Source organism: Carcharodon carcharias, chromosome 2 (assembly GCF_017639515.1).
Source record: "Carcharodon carcharias isolate sCarCar2 chromosome 2, sCarCar2.pri, whole genome shotgun sequence".
In the NCBI taxonomy this organism is placed as follows: Eukaryota; Metazoa; Chordata; class Chondrichthyes; order Lamniformes; family Lamnidae; genus Carcharodon; species Carcharodon carcharias.
In genome coordinates, this window is record NC_054468.1 from 25608826 (window position 1) to 25626569 (window position 17744).

The 17744-nt window shown below is 42.0% G+C and overlaps 1 protein-coding gene across 1 annotated transcript in view; it reads right to left on the reverse strand.

Moving 5' to 3' along the window:
• Positions 1-17744, reverse strand: part of trpc1 (transient receptor potential cation channel, subfamily C, member 1) — a 94556-nt gene that overhangs the window by 62442 nt on the left and 14370 nt on the right. Inside the window, exons 4-6 of the mRNA XM_041210220.1 lie at positions 8730-8932; positions 5219-5350; positions 947-1142 (exon numbers count right to left, since the gene is read on the reverse strand). Of these exons, the coding sequence (XP_041066154.1) occupies positions 947-1142; positions 5219-5350; positions 8730-8932 (531 nt within the window). The remainder of the gene's footprint in view (positions 1-946; positions 1143-5218; positions 5351-8729; positions 8933-17744) is intronic.

A 17744-nucleotide genomic window follows, 5' to 3' on the forward strand; every position in this document is an offset into this window, starting at 1 on the left:
CAGGAAGGATGTGCTGGCCCTCGAGAGGCTCCAGAGGAGGTTCACGAGAACGATCCCAGGAATGAAATGCTTAACATATGAGGAACACTTGAGGACTCTGGGTCTATATTCGATGAGTTTAGAAGGATGAGGGGGGATCTGATTGAAACTTACAGAATACAGAAAAGCCTGGATACAGTGGACGTGGGGAAGATGTTTCCATTAGTAGGAGAGACTAGGACCCGAGGGCACAGCCTCAGAGTAAAGGGAAGACCTTTTAGAACAGAGATGAGGAGTAACTTCTTTAGCCAAAGTGTGGTGAATCAATGGAATTCATTGCCACAGAATGCTGTGGAGGCCAGGTCACTGAGTGTATTTAAGACCGAGATAGATAGGTTCTTGATTGGTAAGGGGATCAAAGGTTACGGGGAGAAGGTGGGAGAATGGGGTTGAAAAACTTATCAGCCATGATTGAATGGCGGAGCAGACCTGATGGGCCAAATGGCCTAATTTATGCTCCTATGTCTTATGGCCCATGGTGTTATAGGATTTGAGGTCAGCGGGGTGGGGTAGAGTTGAGAATTCCCACACTGGGATATTCTCAGCTCTGATTCCATTCCCACCAAGATGGACCAACAGAAAGGGGGCAATGGGGTCTATAAACATCGTTCTGTACTGTGGGCCTCCTTTTCTACCCCTCCTTTAATTGATCAATGCCCAAGATGCAGGAATGGTGATTCTGGTGCCTACTGGTATTTTGAGAATAACATGAACACCCCTAAACTCTGGATCCTCCTGCAGGGTCAGGCACTCAAGTCACTGGCAGACGCTCCCTTCACAAGGGCTGGTTGAGCATCCCTGTCTACTTCTTTCTATAGATATTTCTTGTCTACACTCTCTGCATTTTTTTAATACGCTACATACTGGAACAGGAACACTGCGGTACAGATTTTGACAGAGTATGTACCTCCTTTTGGTTGTACTTAATCGCTAGTTTAAGTCGACTTAGGTTCATCCTCTCCTCAAGCAATCCTCTCTTATCAATCGGTTCATCACTAGACGTGTGATTTAAGATAACCTCCAGTTCACGGGAATTCCGGGCCTGCGCCAGGAGATCTTTTGCAAAGGTCTTACACTGCTGTGCTAGTTCTTCGTAGTCATTCCTGCAAATATTTACAGACAACTTGTTCTGGTTAAACATATATCTGTTACATTAATCCTGGAAGAGACATCAAAGGGAAAAAGCACTTGCTTTTAAATAGGCTTTTCACATCCTCAGGATATTGCAAAGCACTTTATCTTATGAATTACTTATGAAGTGCACCGACTGTTGATTTGAAGATAAATGCAGTGTCCAATTCTGGTACAGCCAGAAACAGCAAATGAATGAATGGCGAGATGATGTTGGCTGAAGGAGGAACTCTTATTCAAATAATGTCATGGGATATTTTACATCTAACTAGACAGACAAATGGTGCTTCATCTCTGAATCCATAATGTTGTGTGCTCAAGCCCCACTCCAGGGACATGAGCGCATACCCATTGGCTGATATTTCACTGCAGTGCTAAGGGAGTGCTGCACTGGTGGAGGAGCCAATCTTCAGATGAGACTTTTATACCGATACTATGTCTGCCTCTCAAGTGGGCATAAAATAGTGACACTGCTCGAATGAGAGTTGTTCCCTTGTTAAAGTCAACATTTATCCTTCAACCAATATCATTAAAAAACTAATTATCAGGTCATGTTTCTCATGTCTGCTCATCTGGTTGCTGCAGTGACTACATTTTGAAAGTACTTCAGAGGCTGTGAATGCTTTGAAATACACTGAGAATATGAAAGGTGCTTTATAAAATACAAGTTCTTGCTTTTCTATATACATAACACTGAGCCAAACAAGTTAATGGGCCGGACCCTACTTTACGGTGAATAAATAATTTAAATTCCATTTTAATATGGTTAATTCTGGGACTTTTACCAACGTTTTGAGAGATTGTATTCTACAAATCTATGTTTCATGAGGCCAAAGATTGGTGACCTTAGCCATGCAATTAATACAGAGTTTGTCAAAACATTCTCACTGAAAGGCATCAAGGGATGGACATTCACCTTGGGTGATTGTGCAAAATAGGTGGTATCACATTGGACGCCCTTTACATGCTCTGCCCGATGATTGTTTTTTCTCTTATTCATTTACAGAATGTGAGCATCGCTGGCTAGGCTAGCATTTATTTCCCATCCCTAATTTCCCTTGAGGAGGTGGTGGGCTGCCTCTCTTGAACCACTGCAGTCCCTGTGGTGTAGGTACACTCAAGGTGCTGTTAGGAAGGGAGTTCCGGGATCTTGACCCAGCAACAGTGAAGGAACAGCGGTATATTTCCAAATCAGGATGGTGAGTGAATCGGAGGAGCACTTCCAGGTTGTGGTGTTCCTATGTAACTGCTGCCCTTGGCCTTCTAGATGCTGGTGATTGTGGGTTTGGGAGGTGTGGCGGAAGGAGCCTTGATGAATTTCTGCAGTGCATCTTGTAGATGGTACACACTGCTGCTACTGTGTGTCGATGAAGGAGAGTGAATATTTGTGGAAGGGGTGCCAATCAAGCAGACTGCTTTGTCCTGAATGGTGTCCAGGTAAGTGGACAGTATTTCATCACAGTCTTGACTTGTGCCTTGTAGATGGCGGACAGGCATTGGGGAGTCAGGAGGTGAGATACTCGCCACAGGAATCCTAGCTTTTGACCTGCTCTTGTAGTCACAATATTTATATGGCTAGTCCAGTTCGGTTTCTGGTCAATGGTAGCTTCAAAGATGTTGACAGTGGGTGATTCAGCAATGGTAATTCCACTGAATGTCAAGGGGCGATAGTTAGATTCCCTCTTGATGGAGATGGTCATTGCCTGGCACTTGTGTGGTATAAATGTTACTTGCCATTTGTCAGTCCAAGTCTGGATATTGTCCAGGTCTTGCTGCATTTTGACATGAACTGCTTCAGTATCTGAGGAGTCGTGAGTGGTGCTGAACATTGTGCAATCATCAGCGAACATCCCCACTTCTCACCTCATGATGGAAGGAAGGCCATTGATGAAGCAGCTGAAGGTGGTTGGGCCTTGGACACCACCTTGAAGAACTCCTGCACTAATTTCAGGAACTGAGATGATTGACGTCCAACAATCACAACCATCTTCTTTTGTGCTAGACATGACTCCAGCCAGTGGAGAATTTTTCCCCTGATTTCCATTGACTCCATTTTGCTAGAGTTCCTTGATGCCTCACTCAGTCAAATGCTGCCTTGGTGTCAAGGGCAGTCACTCTCACCTCATTGAAATCAAAGGAACCCAATATCAGGTGGGTCATATAACAAGTGGCAGGTGCAAAACCAGTCCTGTTGCACTACTGGCCAAGGCAAATTTCCATCCCAATGTGCGAAATAGGAGTTGCAAAGGTCGGTCTCACTGATGGTTTATTTTTATGTTAATTACAGTTACTTCATGAATTTTGTCCTAACATAATTTAACTGATATTACACATCCTACTTTGCTGAAACTTTGATGAAGTATTAGCTCAGCACTACTAAACTCAACTGTAACAAGGGTCAGATGTTTCCTGGGAGCACAGAGAGACTTGAAAAAAATTGAACTGCGCTAGTTAGCAGAAACAAGTAAGTTACATATTTCCCTGCCACTATTAAAGAGATTATTTTAGCAGAAAGATTTAAAGTTTTAATCAGAAACTCTTCATTCAAGCTTCAGCACATTGGGGTAACTCCTGATGGCAATCTTTTACTCTGTGTTGGCAAAGGAGGAGGAATTGCAGTGAAGCAAGTGATCTTAGTAAGTAAGTATTGGAACAGAGTGCAGCAACTGGATTTGAATTAAAAAATGCAGCAAAAATAAAAATGAGCACACATATAAATATATGTGGCTTCCAGCAGGCTTAAGTGAGCTACATTGTGAGCCAACTGATCATCTTAAATTGATTGTTAGTGTAATTCTTAGCGCATTCGGGATTGTTCAGCAAGTGCTGTCCAATCGCGGAATCACATCTAACGTTAGACATGCCGGGACCAGTCCTCTATGGGCAAAAGGAATGTGTCCAGACATTGCACCTTTGTTGAATAAACAAAACCATGGGGGACAATAACTCCCTGGTGCATTCACCATGGCAACATCTCAACCAATCAGAGTGGACTTGCCAACCACTCAACACCCCTTTCTTCATGCAATATAAATTGTTGTTCCCTTTGAAATTTGGCATTCTTACATCTGTCCTGATGAGTGCAAGACAAAAAGCTTCAATAGCACGTCTCTTGTTTCAGCAAGTTCATTACTACCAAAGCAGCTATAAAAAAACATTAAAAAATGTCAAGAAAAAATAATGAATATATAAACTATAAATGTTTGAAGAGGAGCTGTGTTCATGGCACAACAGTTCATAGATTAATTGTTAAGCTATTGCGCACTCTGCCAAATGATTGTAAGAGCACAGAGTTGTTAACTTTAATTGCAGGGTGGGGAAACTAAATGAAAGATATCGTGCCTTCTTCCAGTGCAGCAGTACAACCTGTGAAATTTTCTGAAGTGACCATTTGAGTATTATTAATTCTCTTCCTTTGCTTGTGGTCTGCTTCTTTGACTATCTCTTTGAACTATCAGATTGGATACAGAAAAGAGGCAGATATATAGGCGCAATTGGGAATATGGAGCCATGACTTAATAAATCACACTAGATGTAATGGTTGAGAAACAGGGGAAAAGTAAAGTGTGTCTTGCTGAAAAAAGAGATATGTCCAGGTTTTTCGTCTTGCACTCATCAGGACACTCACAAGAATACCAAAATAAGGGGAAAACAACAATTCATACTGTATGTGAAGAGAGTGCTGATTGGTGGCAAGAGACAGTGCATGGAGAATGCAGCACTGATGGCTTGGCAGTTAACTGTCAGGCACCATCACTGGTACATTCTCCATGGCAACACCACTTGCCACCAATCTGCACTTTCTTCACATTCAGTATAAATTGCTGTTTTCCCCTTATATTGGTATTCTTGCAAGTGTCCTGGTGAGCGCAAGACAAAAAACTGAGACCTGTCTCTTTTTTCAGCAATACTCAAGTTCTGTATTACCAAACAACTATTAAAGTGTGTCTACTTAAAAACGAGTCTCACACTAATGTCCTGTGTTCATTATACATTTGTCAATCCCCCTGTGTTGAATTCTTATTTTGCATCTCTTGAATATTTGTACCTAAATTCCACCTCCACAAGACTCAGTTCCTTCAGGTCTGCACTGAGTTCAAAGGCCCTTAGGATAGGATCCTCCTCTGTGAGCATTATCAGCGATGGACTAGACAGGCAGCGATAGATGTCAAGACGGAACCTACAAAAAGAAATTTCTGTCCTTCACACCATTCAGAATATTGTTTTAACCTAAATTTATTCCAATTACGAACATACCCTGCTACTTACAGCATCCTGAGACTTTGGGATTGTGGAATATACTTCATGAGAATCACTGCCATTGATACTTGGCAAATACTGAATGTAATTGTCAAGAAAGTTCATTTTTGTTTTGATACTTGGCATAATAGTCAAATTATTAACACTTGACTACGTTTAGGAACCCTATATTTCACATTTTCAAATCCAAGCAGTCTGATTCTGAATAGATCCCAATCTGGTCAAGCATTTTGTCGCAAAGCTTGCTTTTGCTTTCCCTGAAAAAATTATTTTTGAAAATTCTGGTTGATTATATTGATAAAATGCGCTGTGGATGATTGCTACATCACTGCACAAAGTGTTGTTGAGATACTGGTCTCCACATCCACCAGGACCTCAATGAAGTCGCACAACACCACTTGAAGTCGTGCCAGCCCATTCATAGCCATATGCTCAACCTTTGAAACTACAACTTCAAGCTGATGAAGCTTGGAAAGCCAAATGGAGTTCACAAGAAGTCACAGACACCTTGCGAAAGATCTGTTCAGATTTCTGGCTTCAATCTCCCACAAAGTTTGGGCTTAAACGTAGGGGCCACAACTAAGAAGCTTGCAGAGATACAAAAATTGGCTGAGTGGTTGACAGTGAGGAAGAAAGCTGTAGGCTGCAGGAAGAAATCAATGGAGTTGGCAGGTGGACAAAAAAATGACAAATGAAATTCAATCCAGAGAAGAGTATCTTAATGAATCTGAGCCGGCAGGGGAATAAGCATTGAACAGTAGGATACTGAGAAATGTGGAGGAACGGAGGGACCTTGGAGTTTCTGCCCACATATCCCTAAAGATAGCAGGACAGGTAGATAAGGTGGTTAAGAAGGCATAAAGGATACTTTTCTTTATTAGCCAAGGCATAGAATACAAGAGTACTCAGGGGGGTTATGCTAGAATGGTGTAAAACATTAGGCTAGAGTACTGCATACAGTTCTGGTCACCACATTACCGAAGGATGAGATCACACCAGAGAGGATACGGAGGAGATTTACAAAATGGAGAATTTTAACTATGAGGAAATGTTTCACATGTAACTCTAAATCACATCTGGACAGACCATGTTAGATATGAATACTTGCTGCAAATGCAAAATTGAAAACTCTTCAGTGTGACTGTGGTCAGCCAGAACCGATCAGGGAACATGTGACAACTCAATGCCCTATTCACAAATACGAAATTCACAACAATACACTCATAAGAACATAAGAAATAATAAAAGGAGTAAGCCATTCAGCCCCACAATTCTGCTCTGCTGTTCAATAAAATCATGGTTGATCTGATTGTGGCCTTAACTCCACTTTGTTGCCTCCCCCCAGAACCTTTGACTTCCTTGTAGATCAAAAATCTGTCTAACTCAGCCTTAAATTTATTCAATAACCCTGCCTCCGCTGCTCTCTGCGGAAGAGAATCCAAAGACTAACAATCCTTTGAGGGAAGAAATTCCTTCTTACCTCTGCCTTAAATGGGAGACCTCTTATTGTGAAGCTGTGTTCTGTATTTCTAGATTCCCCTACAAGAGGAAACATTCTCTCAACATCTATACTCTGTCAAGCTCCCACAGAATCTTATATATTTCAATTAGATCACCTCTCATTCTTCTAAACTCCCATGAGTATAGGTCCAACCTGCTCAACCTTTCCTCATAAGACAACCCTTCATCCCAGGTATCAAACTAGCGAACCTTCTCTGAACTGTCTCCAATAGTAGTATATCCCTCCTTAAATAAGGAGACTAAAACTGTATGCAGTATGCTAGGTGTGGAATCACCAACATCCTGTGCAGTTGTAGCAAGACTTTCCTACTTTTATACTCTATCCGCCTTGCGATAAAGACCAATATTCCATTTGCCTTCCTGATCACTTCTTCGACTACTCCTGACGCAATTATCTGGCTTAACCACCTGAATATAGAATTATAGTTGTTGCTTTACATCTAGATCAGATATAAGAAAGAGAAACTTCACAAAATGTAATAACCTCATGTGTGTCGTATCCTGATATGCCTAGAATATATGGGGAGCAAATGTTGGGCACATCCGACAGAAAACAGCAGCAGCTCCTCCTGGTGCATTTTGTACTAATTTTCCCAATTTCAAGAAGAATTTCCAGAGGTTACTCTTACATTAGGTTTTATATATCATCTGATTTCAGTGCAATTCAATTCCCAAAATGTGGCAAAACTGAGGAATAAGAGAGGAACCTCGCATTTTCCTCTTTGTTATTATTTATAGTACTCACTCTATGAAGAAACAATATTAAAAACCCTTTCTAAATTACATTTATTATGTGCCTTCAAAGATGGCCTGAAGGAGAGGTGAACTCATATTTGTGTGTGTGGGTTCTTACATTACAGAAGGAGGCCATCCAGCCCATTGTACCTCTACTGGCTCTTTAAAAGAGGATCCAATTAGTGCTGCTTTTTAAAAAATATTACATCAAGATATGTGGGCATTCCTGGCAATGCCAGCAAGCACTGCCCATGCCTAGTCACCCTTGGAAGAGTGAGCCTTTCACTTGACCTGCTTAAATCAACTTGGTGAAGATATTTCCACAGTGCAGTTAGATCAGAAGTTCCAGGATTTTGACCCAGTGACATGTTTGGATATTGGGAAGATGTGGAACTTGGAAGGGACCTTGTAGATGAGGTCTTTCCATGCACCTGCTGCCGCCGTTCTCCTAGGTGGCAAAAGTTGTGGGTTTATGAGGTGCTGTTAAGAAGCCTGAGTGAATTGCCTGCTCCTTCCCCATAGCCCTGTTTTTTTTTTCAAGTACTGATTCAACAATCTTTTGAAAGTTACTTCTGATTTTCCTTCCTCTACCCTTTCAAGAGGGGCATTCCAGATCATAGCAACTAGCAGCAGAGAAACAAAATTATGCCCAGGATTTTCCAGCCCCTCCCGCCCGCCAGCTGGATCTTTCAATCCTGCCGAAGTCAATGGACTTCTGGATGGCTCGCCGCATTTTCCGACCCCGCCACTGAATTCCGCCCAGCCTCCTTGCGGCAGGTTTCCCTGCGGCGGGGCCAGCCAGCCATTGAAATCCCCGTTCACATTGGCAGGACCGGAAGATCCCGCCGGTGTGAAGGGATGGTAGAATTCCTCCCTATGTCTCTGATGACTCACAGGTTCCATGTGACTTTTAGCTTAGCCCAAATCAGTCAGAACTTGTGTGTACATATCATATAAATTTTGTGGTGCTTAACTTTATAAATCTAACTGTAACGGTTCTCATTACAAACACACTTGTTATGTTTTAATGTTGTTTTACTTACCTAGAATGGCGCAGGCTATCCTTCTTGTTCTTTGCATTACACAGTGTGCATTCACATCCTACTGCATGTGGTCTTGGCAGTGACAGGTCCTGTTTGAGCAACATGGTCAGGATCTCATAGTTATTGCGATGAGCAGCAAGGATGACAGGAGCCACATCCATTGTAGTGGAGTATTCGGGATTCTGAATTCTTTGCATTAATTTCTGTTTGGACAAGTTCCAACAAAAAGACAAGAGAGCAAAATTAATAAAGTACATCACAGAATCAGAGTTTTGGTGGCACAGAAGGAGGCCAATCGGCCCATCGTGTCTGCACCAGCTCTCCAAATGAGCATTATAACCTACTGCCATTGCCCTGCCTTTTCCCCATATCCCTGCACACTATTTCTATTCAAATAATCATCTAATACCCTCTTGAATTCCTCAGTTGAACTTGTCCACCATGCTTCCAGGCAGTGCATTCCAAACCTGAACCACTCTATGTGTGAAATTTTTTTTTCTCACATCACATTTGCTTCTTTTGAAAATCACTTTAAATCGGTGCCCTCTCATTCTTGATCCTTTTAAGAGTGAGAACAGCTTCTCCCAATCTACTTTCTCCAGCTTCTCCCAATCTATTCTCTCCAGCCCCCTCATGATTTTGAACATCTCTATCAAATCTCCTCTTAGCCTTCTTCTCTCTAAGGAGAACAGCCTCAACCTCTTCAATCTACCTTCATAACTGAAGTTTCTCATCCCTGGAACCATTCTTGTAAACCTCTTCTGCACCCTCTCCGATGTGCTCACATCCTTCCTATAATGTGGTGTCCAGAACTGTACACAATACTCCAGCTGAGGTCTAACAAGTGTCTTATATAATTTTTTAAAATTCATTTCATGGGATGTGGGCTTCGCTGGCTGGGCCAGCATTTATTGCCCATCTCTAATTGCCCTTGAGAAGGTGGTGGTGAGCTACCTTCTTGAACTACTACATTCCATGTGGTGCAGGTACACCCACAGTGCTGTTGGGAAGGGAGTTCCAGAATTTTGACCCAGCGCCAGTGAAGGAACGGCGATATATTTCCAAGTCAGGATGGTGAGTAACTTGGAGGGGAACTCCAAGGTGGTGATGTTCTGCTGCCCTTGTCGTTCTAGATCTTAGTGGTTGTGGGTTTGGAAAGTGCTGTTGAAGGAGCCTAGTAAACTCTATTTCATACATCTCTACTAATAGCAGTTTTGAAAGCTAAATTGGACAGACTATTTCACATTAATAATTCTGGTTAATTGCACAAAACATACAATCAAAAGATTCAAACTTTGTTCAATCATAATATCCTTGCTCTGGTACTCATGCCCCTACTAATAAAGCCCAGGATACTATATGCTTTATTAACTGCTCTCTCCATCTATCCTTCAATGATCTATGCACAGACACCCAGGTCTTTCTGTTCCTGCACCTCCTTCAAAATTTCACCCCTCATTTTATATTGTCTGTCCATGTTCTTCCCACAAAATGCACCACCTCATACTTCATTGCAACATTGCTCCAGAGTTCATAAGAGTCTAGTATTTAATATTTTCAATGCATCTTGTGGCAGACTGAAAGCTCCATAATTGTCTGAATTGCAGCAAGGATAAGTTAACAACCTCATGGAACATCTTTACAGGGAAAGTATTAGAGCACTGAGTTTTGGAAAGATGGAATACATAACAGGATAGGACTATAACTGAAAATGAAAAATGTTGAGCAGCCAAACATTTATGTTTAATTACAAATGTTGTTGAATAAAGTGCCTGAAAAAGTTGTGTGATTTGTGAATGTGTATTTAACATTAAAATTTGAAGATAATCTGAAGAAAAAAATCACCAATTAGGTTTTTTTAAGTAAATTTTTTTCAAATTTTTCATTCTTGCCATAGTTAATCAAGAACTATTAAACTCATTAGTAAACACTACTTTACATATCTCTACTAATAGCAGTTTTGAAAGCTAAAACTATGTTGCATTAATAATTTTGGTTAATTGCACAAAACATTCAATCAAAAGATTTCAACTTTGTTCAATCATTCATTAAAATATTGATCATTCAAAAAGAGTTCTGCATTTTTTCAAAATTATATGTATAAATGCAGTGGTCCATACTCACTCTTCCAGAACTGCTTTATCCAATTCAAGGTCACAAGGAGTTGGAGTTTATCCTGACAGGCATTGGGCACTGGGCAGGGCACACCCAGTATGGGACAACAGTCCATCACAGTGCACACACATTGAGGGGCAATTTAACTGTTGCCAATCCACCTAACCAGCATGTCTTTGGACGGTGGAAGGAAATCAGAGCACTGGGCGGAAACCCAGGTGGACATAGGGAGAACATGCAAACTCCACACAGACAGACACCTGAGATCAGAATCAAATCCGGGTCCCTGAAGCTGTGAGGCAACAGCGCTAACCACTGCGCCGCCCAGTCGTCAACACTGATCTTGGTATATTAACTCATTTTGGAAAAGGAGAATCCAGTAATCAGGAGGCTGAATTTAGCAGAAGGGCCCTTATACAGGCATTGGACCTTCATACATATCTATTAGGCCTCATCAGTTGCAAGGAGGCCTCCAGGATGATTAATGTGCCTGATTCAATATGACATTGGACGCCAATAAACCAACACATTAAATTTAATGACTAATACTCAAAACGCGCAACTCTAAGTCAAGTTTCTTGCCAATTGGAATTCTATTATCTTTCTTTCTCTCATACATACACATATTATTTCTACTATGATATGACAACTAATATATACATCACCCACAGGAATGTGATATTAAAGAAAATTTGATCTTTAATATATGCAGTTCAACACACAATAGTGGTGCAAAAACAGACAGATACGGCAACTTATGAGAGAGCCTTTCAAACCTTGCTAAAATTAAGATAATGCCACACTTAATAGGTTGCATGTTGAATGCTTAAGCCATAGCACAGGAAAACAAGGGCCTTAACGTACAGCCTGAAATGATGCTCAATGTATGTTTCAAGTCAGAATTTTACATACTTACAAGTGTTTTTGGAAAATTTGCAGTAAATCTCACTGTTTTATAGAAAAAATTATTAAAGTGCAGATGGCCACTACAAATAAAAAGGACTAGTTTCTTGAAAAGATTTTGCAGAACCTATTAATATGAGATATTCTTTCTAAAAGGATAAGTCAACATATTGATGGACTTGTAATTATTCAGCAGGATAAGGATCAAAACAGTAGAATCATAATTTATTGTGTAACTCTATGGAGTTCTTACTTGCTCAGTGGGGTTACGGTTATACAAAAGCGACATTATATGGAACTGTATGGAGTCCCTGTTTATTCAGAAAAATGATTGCATAAGCAGCAGAGATAGTTGTTTTGGAAAAAATCAATGTAGATTTACTGGTGTAATTAATTGTACAGGATTTCTAAGTAGTCAACATAGCAAATGGCAAAAACAGTACTTGTTGTGTAACTGTCCAAGACCCTGTTTATTCAGCAGAGGAAGGGTTCAAGTGCTAGAGATAGTATTTGTTGTGCTAACTGTATGGTGTTGCTGTTCATTCCAGAAGAGAAGGATCAATCAATGGTCTGTACTTGCTAATGTCACACAAAATCTACATTGATCCTTCTGTAAACATTTGGAACTTGAGCCAAATTAAATAAGTTAGATTTTTCCATGAATTCTACCTCATTTTATGTTGTGATCACACAAGCAAGTGATGTAGAGAAACTTATTTAGTTACCATTTCAGATAGACCTTTCGCTGTTTGTTAATTTAATTGCAAGTGCTATATTAGTCATATAGGTCACTGCAGCATAGCTTGAGGCAGGGATGAAGGTTTTTTTTTCCTTTTAGTATGAAGCCAGTTTAAAAAACTGGCAAGTGTCATTTCCTTTGACAAGTGAAGGTCTTTTTTTAGAAAAACGTATTTTACTACAATACAATATGCCCTTGATTAAGCACAACAAATATAGCAAAAACTTCTACTTTTAAAAAAAAAACTTCTCCTTTACTGTCTCTCCCAACCCATATGCCACCCACAATCAAGGGGGTAAAAAGACAACCTCCTCCCATACATGTGCTGTTATTTGAATTGCCACTAAGAAGTGCACAGAGCAACCAGAGAACCAGAACTCATCCCCCTCAATGGAGTGCTGTCTCCCTTCTATTTTATGCTTCCCCAAAACAGCTTGGCTAAGACCAATAATTCAGCGTTTGGTAATTGTGGCTACTAGCCTATATTCTATCATTTGCAGCAGATTGCTATCCAAAGGTCAGTCTACTAGAATATATTATAGCATGCTGGGGTATTTAGCTAGCTCACTTTCTCATCTACACATTGCACAACCCACATGTTACATGTTGAGTGTCACAACTAAGCTGGAGGAAAGCATATATTAAAGTTATATCACACAGTAATAATTAGACAGCATGGGCAGGATAGCAAAATCATGTTTATGTATTACTGCCAAAGGTCTAGACCAAATATCTCGCCCCTGAACCTCTGAAAATAATTCACCTTATGGTAGGCTTCCAGTCTTAGTTGGGTTGTTCAGAGAAAGAGCTTGTTGGAAACAAAACTCTTTCTCAAAGTTAGGAAAAAGTTAAAAGAAAATTAAATGAAATGCCTACTATTTATATTAGAGTCAATAAAAGGGGTATAGAGGAAGAACACAAGAAACAAGAGCAGCAGTAAGCTGTTCAGTAAGATCACAGCTGATCATCTGCAGCAAAAGCACCTTCCCGTGCTATCTCCATGGCCAGAATTTTCCCGTCGATGATCTGGAGGTGGGGCCTGCTCGCCAAAGGGAAAATGACACGGGATGACATCGGGAGGAACCCCCGACGTCATCCCGGCCCCTTTAAATTTTCAGGAAGGTGGACGGACAGCGAAATCAGCTGTCCGCCCGCCGACCTGCCAATGGCCAATTGAGGCCATTGACAGGGTAATTGAAGTAATTAAAGGCCCTGCCCCACCCAACCTTAAGGCTGGAGGGCAGACCAGGAGCCCCAGCGGGCCTCCTTTTTAAAAACTTTAATAAATGTAATGTGATATTTACTAACATGTCCCATCTCGTGTGACATTGTCACATGAGGGGAACATGTTAATAATATTTTTATTTTTCTATTTTTTAAGTTTCCTGGACTGTCAGTAATCTCCCTGAGACAGTACTTAGTCTCAGGGAGCAGTGCGCTCTTTCGCGCATGCACTTTGACAGCTGGGGATTCCCTCCCATCCCTGCACATGGCACTTCCTGTCGGGCAGGCCGCTGGGCGGGCCTTAATTGGCCCACGCACTCAAAATGGCGGCGGGCCCCGTTTCAGCGGTGGGGGTCGGCTGGCCGCCTGCCGTAGAGCCGGTGGGGCCCGCAGACCCAACAAGGGCAAAATTCTGCCCCATAATCTCTGAATTCTATTAGTGCCTGAAAATCTATCAATCTTAGACTTGAATATATTCAATAGCTGAGCATTCACAGCTCTATGGGGCAGAGAATTCCAAAGATTCATAACCCTCTGAGTGAAGAAATTTCTTCGCATCTCAGTCTCAAATGGCCAACCACTTATCCTGAGTCAATAACCCCTAAATTTAAAAGCCATGGGGAAGCAGCTTCTCAGCAGCCACTGTGTCAAATCCGCTAAGAATTTTATAAGCTCCAGAGCATTTAAGTCAATTCTACTCAAACTCTCCTCATAGAACAGGCCCCTCATCCCAGGAATCAATTCAACCTGTATTGTAAATTGTAACCTTAGATTCCTGGACCACTGGGACCATTTCTGGGGAAGGTGGGACCTGTACAAGTGGGACGGTCTACATCTGAACCAGAGCGGGACTAACATCCTTGCGGGCGTGTTTGCTAGTGCTGTTGGGAGGAGTTTAAACTAATTCAGCAGGAGGAGGGGACACAGAATGTTAGCAGAATAGGGACACAACAGAATACAGTAAAACAATCAAGTCAGAGGGAGTACAGCTGCAATAAGCTTCAAGGGAGTAAGGCAAGGCTGGATGGTCTCTACTTTAATGCCAAGGGTATTACAGGTAAAACGAATGAGTTAAGGGTGAGGATTGACATGTGGAATTGTGATATAGTAGCCATCACTGAGACTTGGTTGAGGGCAGGGCAGGATTGGCAACTCAGCATTCCGGGATATAGAATCTTCAGGCGAGACAGGGGAGGGGTTAAAAGAGGAGGAGGAATTGCATTATTAGTTAAGGAGTCAGTTACTGCAGTAAGGAGAGATGATATCTTGGAGGGGGCATCGAATGAAGCTTTGTGGGTAGAGCTTAGGAATAAAAAAGGGGCAACCACATTATTAGGTGTTTATTATAGACCCCCAGATAGTCAGTGGGAAATTGAGGAGCAAATAAGTGCACAATTTGAGGAGGTATGTAAAAACAATAATAGGGTAATTATATTAGGTGATTTCAACTTTCCCAACATTAATTGGGATAGACATTGTGTTAAGGGCTTGGGTGGAGTGGATTTCTTGAAATGTGTACAGGAGAACTTTTTAGGTCAATATGTTGAGGGTCCAACAAGGGACAGTGCAGTGCTGGACCTAATTCTGGGGAATGAAGCCGGACAGGTGGCTGAGATGGTGGTGGGCGAGCTTTTTAGTGATAGCAACCACAACATGGTACAGTTTAAGTTTGTTATAGACAAAGAAAAAGACAAATTGCAAAAAAATTTTTGGATTGGGGGAGAGTGGATTTTAGTAAAATAAGGCAGGATCTGGCCAAGGTAGACTGGGAATAGTTACTTGTGGGGAAATCTACAGAGGAGAATTGGAAGGTGTTCAAAAAGGAAATGGGAAGGATACAGGCTCAACATGTTCCCTCTAGGGTGATAGGAAGGAGCAACAAGCCCAGAGAACCATGGATTACCAGAGATCTTCAGAATACGATGAGAAGGAAAAGAGAGGCTTTTAAAAGGTACAAGGGAAGCAAATCAGCAGAGGCATTAGTGGAGTGCAGAAAGTGCAGGGTGGAGCTTAAGAAAGCAATTAGGAGAGCAAAGAGGGGATATGAGAAAGCTCTGGCTGGTAAAAGTAGGGAAAATCCCAAGATATTCTATAAGTATATCAATGGGAAGAGGATAGCCAGGGAAAGAGTAGGGCCCATTAGGGACCAAGGGGGCAATCTATGGGTGAAGCTAGAGGACATCGCTAGAGTGTTGAATGAATACATCACATCCATCTTCACCCAAGAGAATGATGATGAAGGTAACGAACTTGGGGAGAGAGACAGCGAGGTTCTTAAGTAAATTGACAAAGGGAGTGACAAGGTATTGGAGGTGTTGGCAGGCCTAAAAGTGGACAAATCTCCAGATCCGGATGATTTGTGTCCCAGCCTGCTGAGGGAGGCAAGGGAGGAGATCGCAGGGGCTCTGACCCAAATTTTTAATTCCTCTCTGGCCACAGGGGAGTTGCCAGAGGACTGGAGAACATCTAAAGTGGTTCCGCGATTTAGGAAGGATTGTAGAGATAAGCCAGGGAACTACAGACCAGTGAGTCTCACATCAGTGGTAGGGAAACTATTGGAGAAATTTCTGAAGGAGAGTATCCATCTCCACTTGGAGAGGCAAGGTTTGATCAGGGATAGTCAGCATGGCTTTGTCAGAGGGAGGTGATGCCTAACAAATTTGATTGAATTTTTGAGGAGGTGACCAGGTGTGTAGATGAAGGTAGTGTAGTTAATGTAGTTTATATGGATTTCAGCAAAGCCTTTGACAAGGTCCCACATGGGAGACTTAGAAAGAAAGCAAATGCACATGGGATACAGGGTAATTTGATAAGGTGGATTCAAAATTGGCTTAGTTGTAGGAGGCAGAGGGTGATGACAGAAGGATGCTTTAGTGACTGGAAGCCAGTGTCCAATGGTGCCCCACAGGGATCTGTGCTTGGTCCCCTATTTTTCATCATTTATATAAACGACATAGGTGACTATGTGGGGGGTAGGATTAGAAAGTTTGCGGATGACACAAAGATTGGCCGGCTTGGGCTACAGGAAGATATAGCTGGTATGGCCAAATGGGCAGATAAGTGGTAGATGGAATTTAACCCTGAAAAGTGTGAGGTGATACACTTTGGAAGGACTAATTTTACAAGGAAGTATTCAATGAACGGCATGACAATAGGAAGTTCTGAGGAACAAAGGGACCTTGGCATGTGTGACCATAGACCTTTGAAGGTGGAGGAGCATGTTAGTGGGGTGGTGAAAAAGGCATATGGGACACTTGCCTTTATCAATCGAGGCATGGATTACAAAAGTAGTGAGATCATGTTGGAGTTGTATAGAACCTTGGTGAGGTTACAGCTGGAGTACTGTGTGCAGTTCTGGTCGCCACATTATAGGAAGAATGCGATTGCACAGGAGGGGGTGCAGAGGAGATTCACCAGGATGTTGCCTGGGATGAAACATTGAAGTTATGAAGAGAGGTTGGATAGACTTGGGTTGTCTTCATTGGAGCAGAGAAGACTGAGGGGCGACCTGATCGAGGTGTACAAGATTATGAGGGGCATGGACAGGGTGGATAGGGAGCAGCTGCTCCCCTTAGTTGAAGGGTCAATCACAAGTGGGCATAAGATCAAGATGAGGGGCAGGAGGTTTAGGGGGGATGTGAAGAAAAACTATTTTACCCAGAGGGTGGTGATGGTCTGGAATGCGCTGCCTGGGAGGGTGGTGGAGGCGGGTTGCCTCACATCCTTTAAAAAGTACCTGGATGAGCACTTGGCATGTCATAACATTCAAGGCTATGGGCCAAGTGCTGGTAAATGGGACCAGCTAGGTAGGTCAGGTGTTTTTCACGTGTCAGTGCAGACTCGATGGGCCGAAGGGCCTCTTCTGCACTGTGTGATTCTGTGATTCTGATTCTGTACCTCCAATAAGGCAAGCATATCCTTCTTTAGGCAAGGAGATCAAATCTATACACAGTACACCAAATGTGGTCTTACCAAAGCCCTACATAATTGCAGGATTACTTCCTTACTCTTATTCCCCAACCCCCTTGTAATAA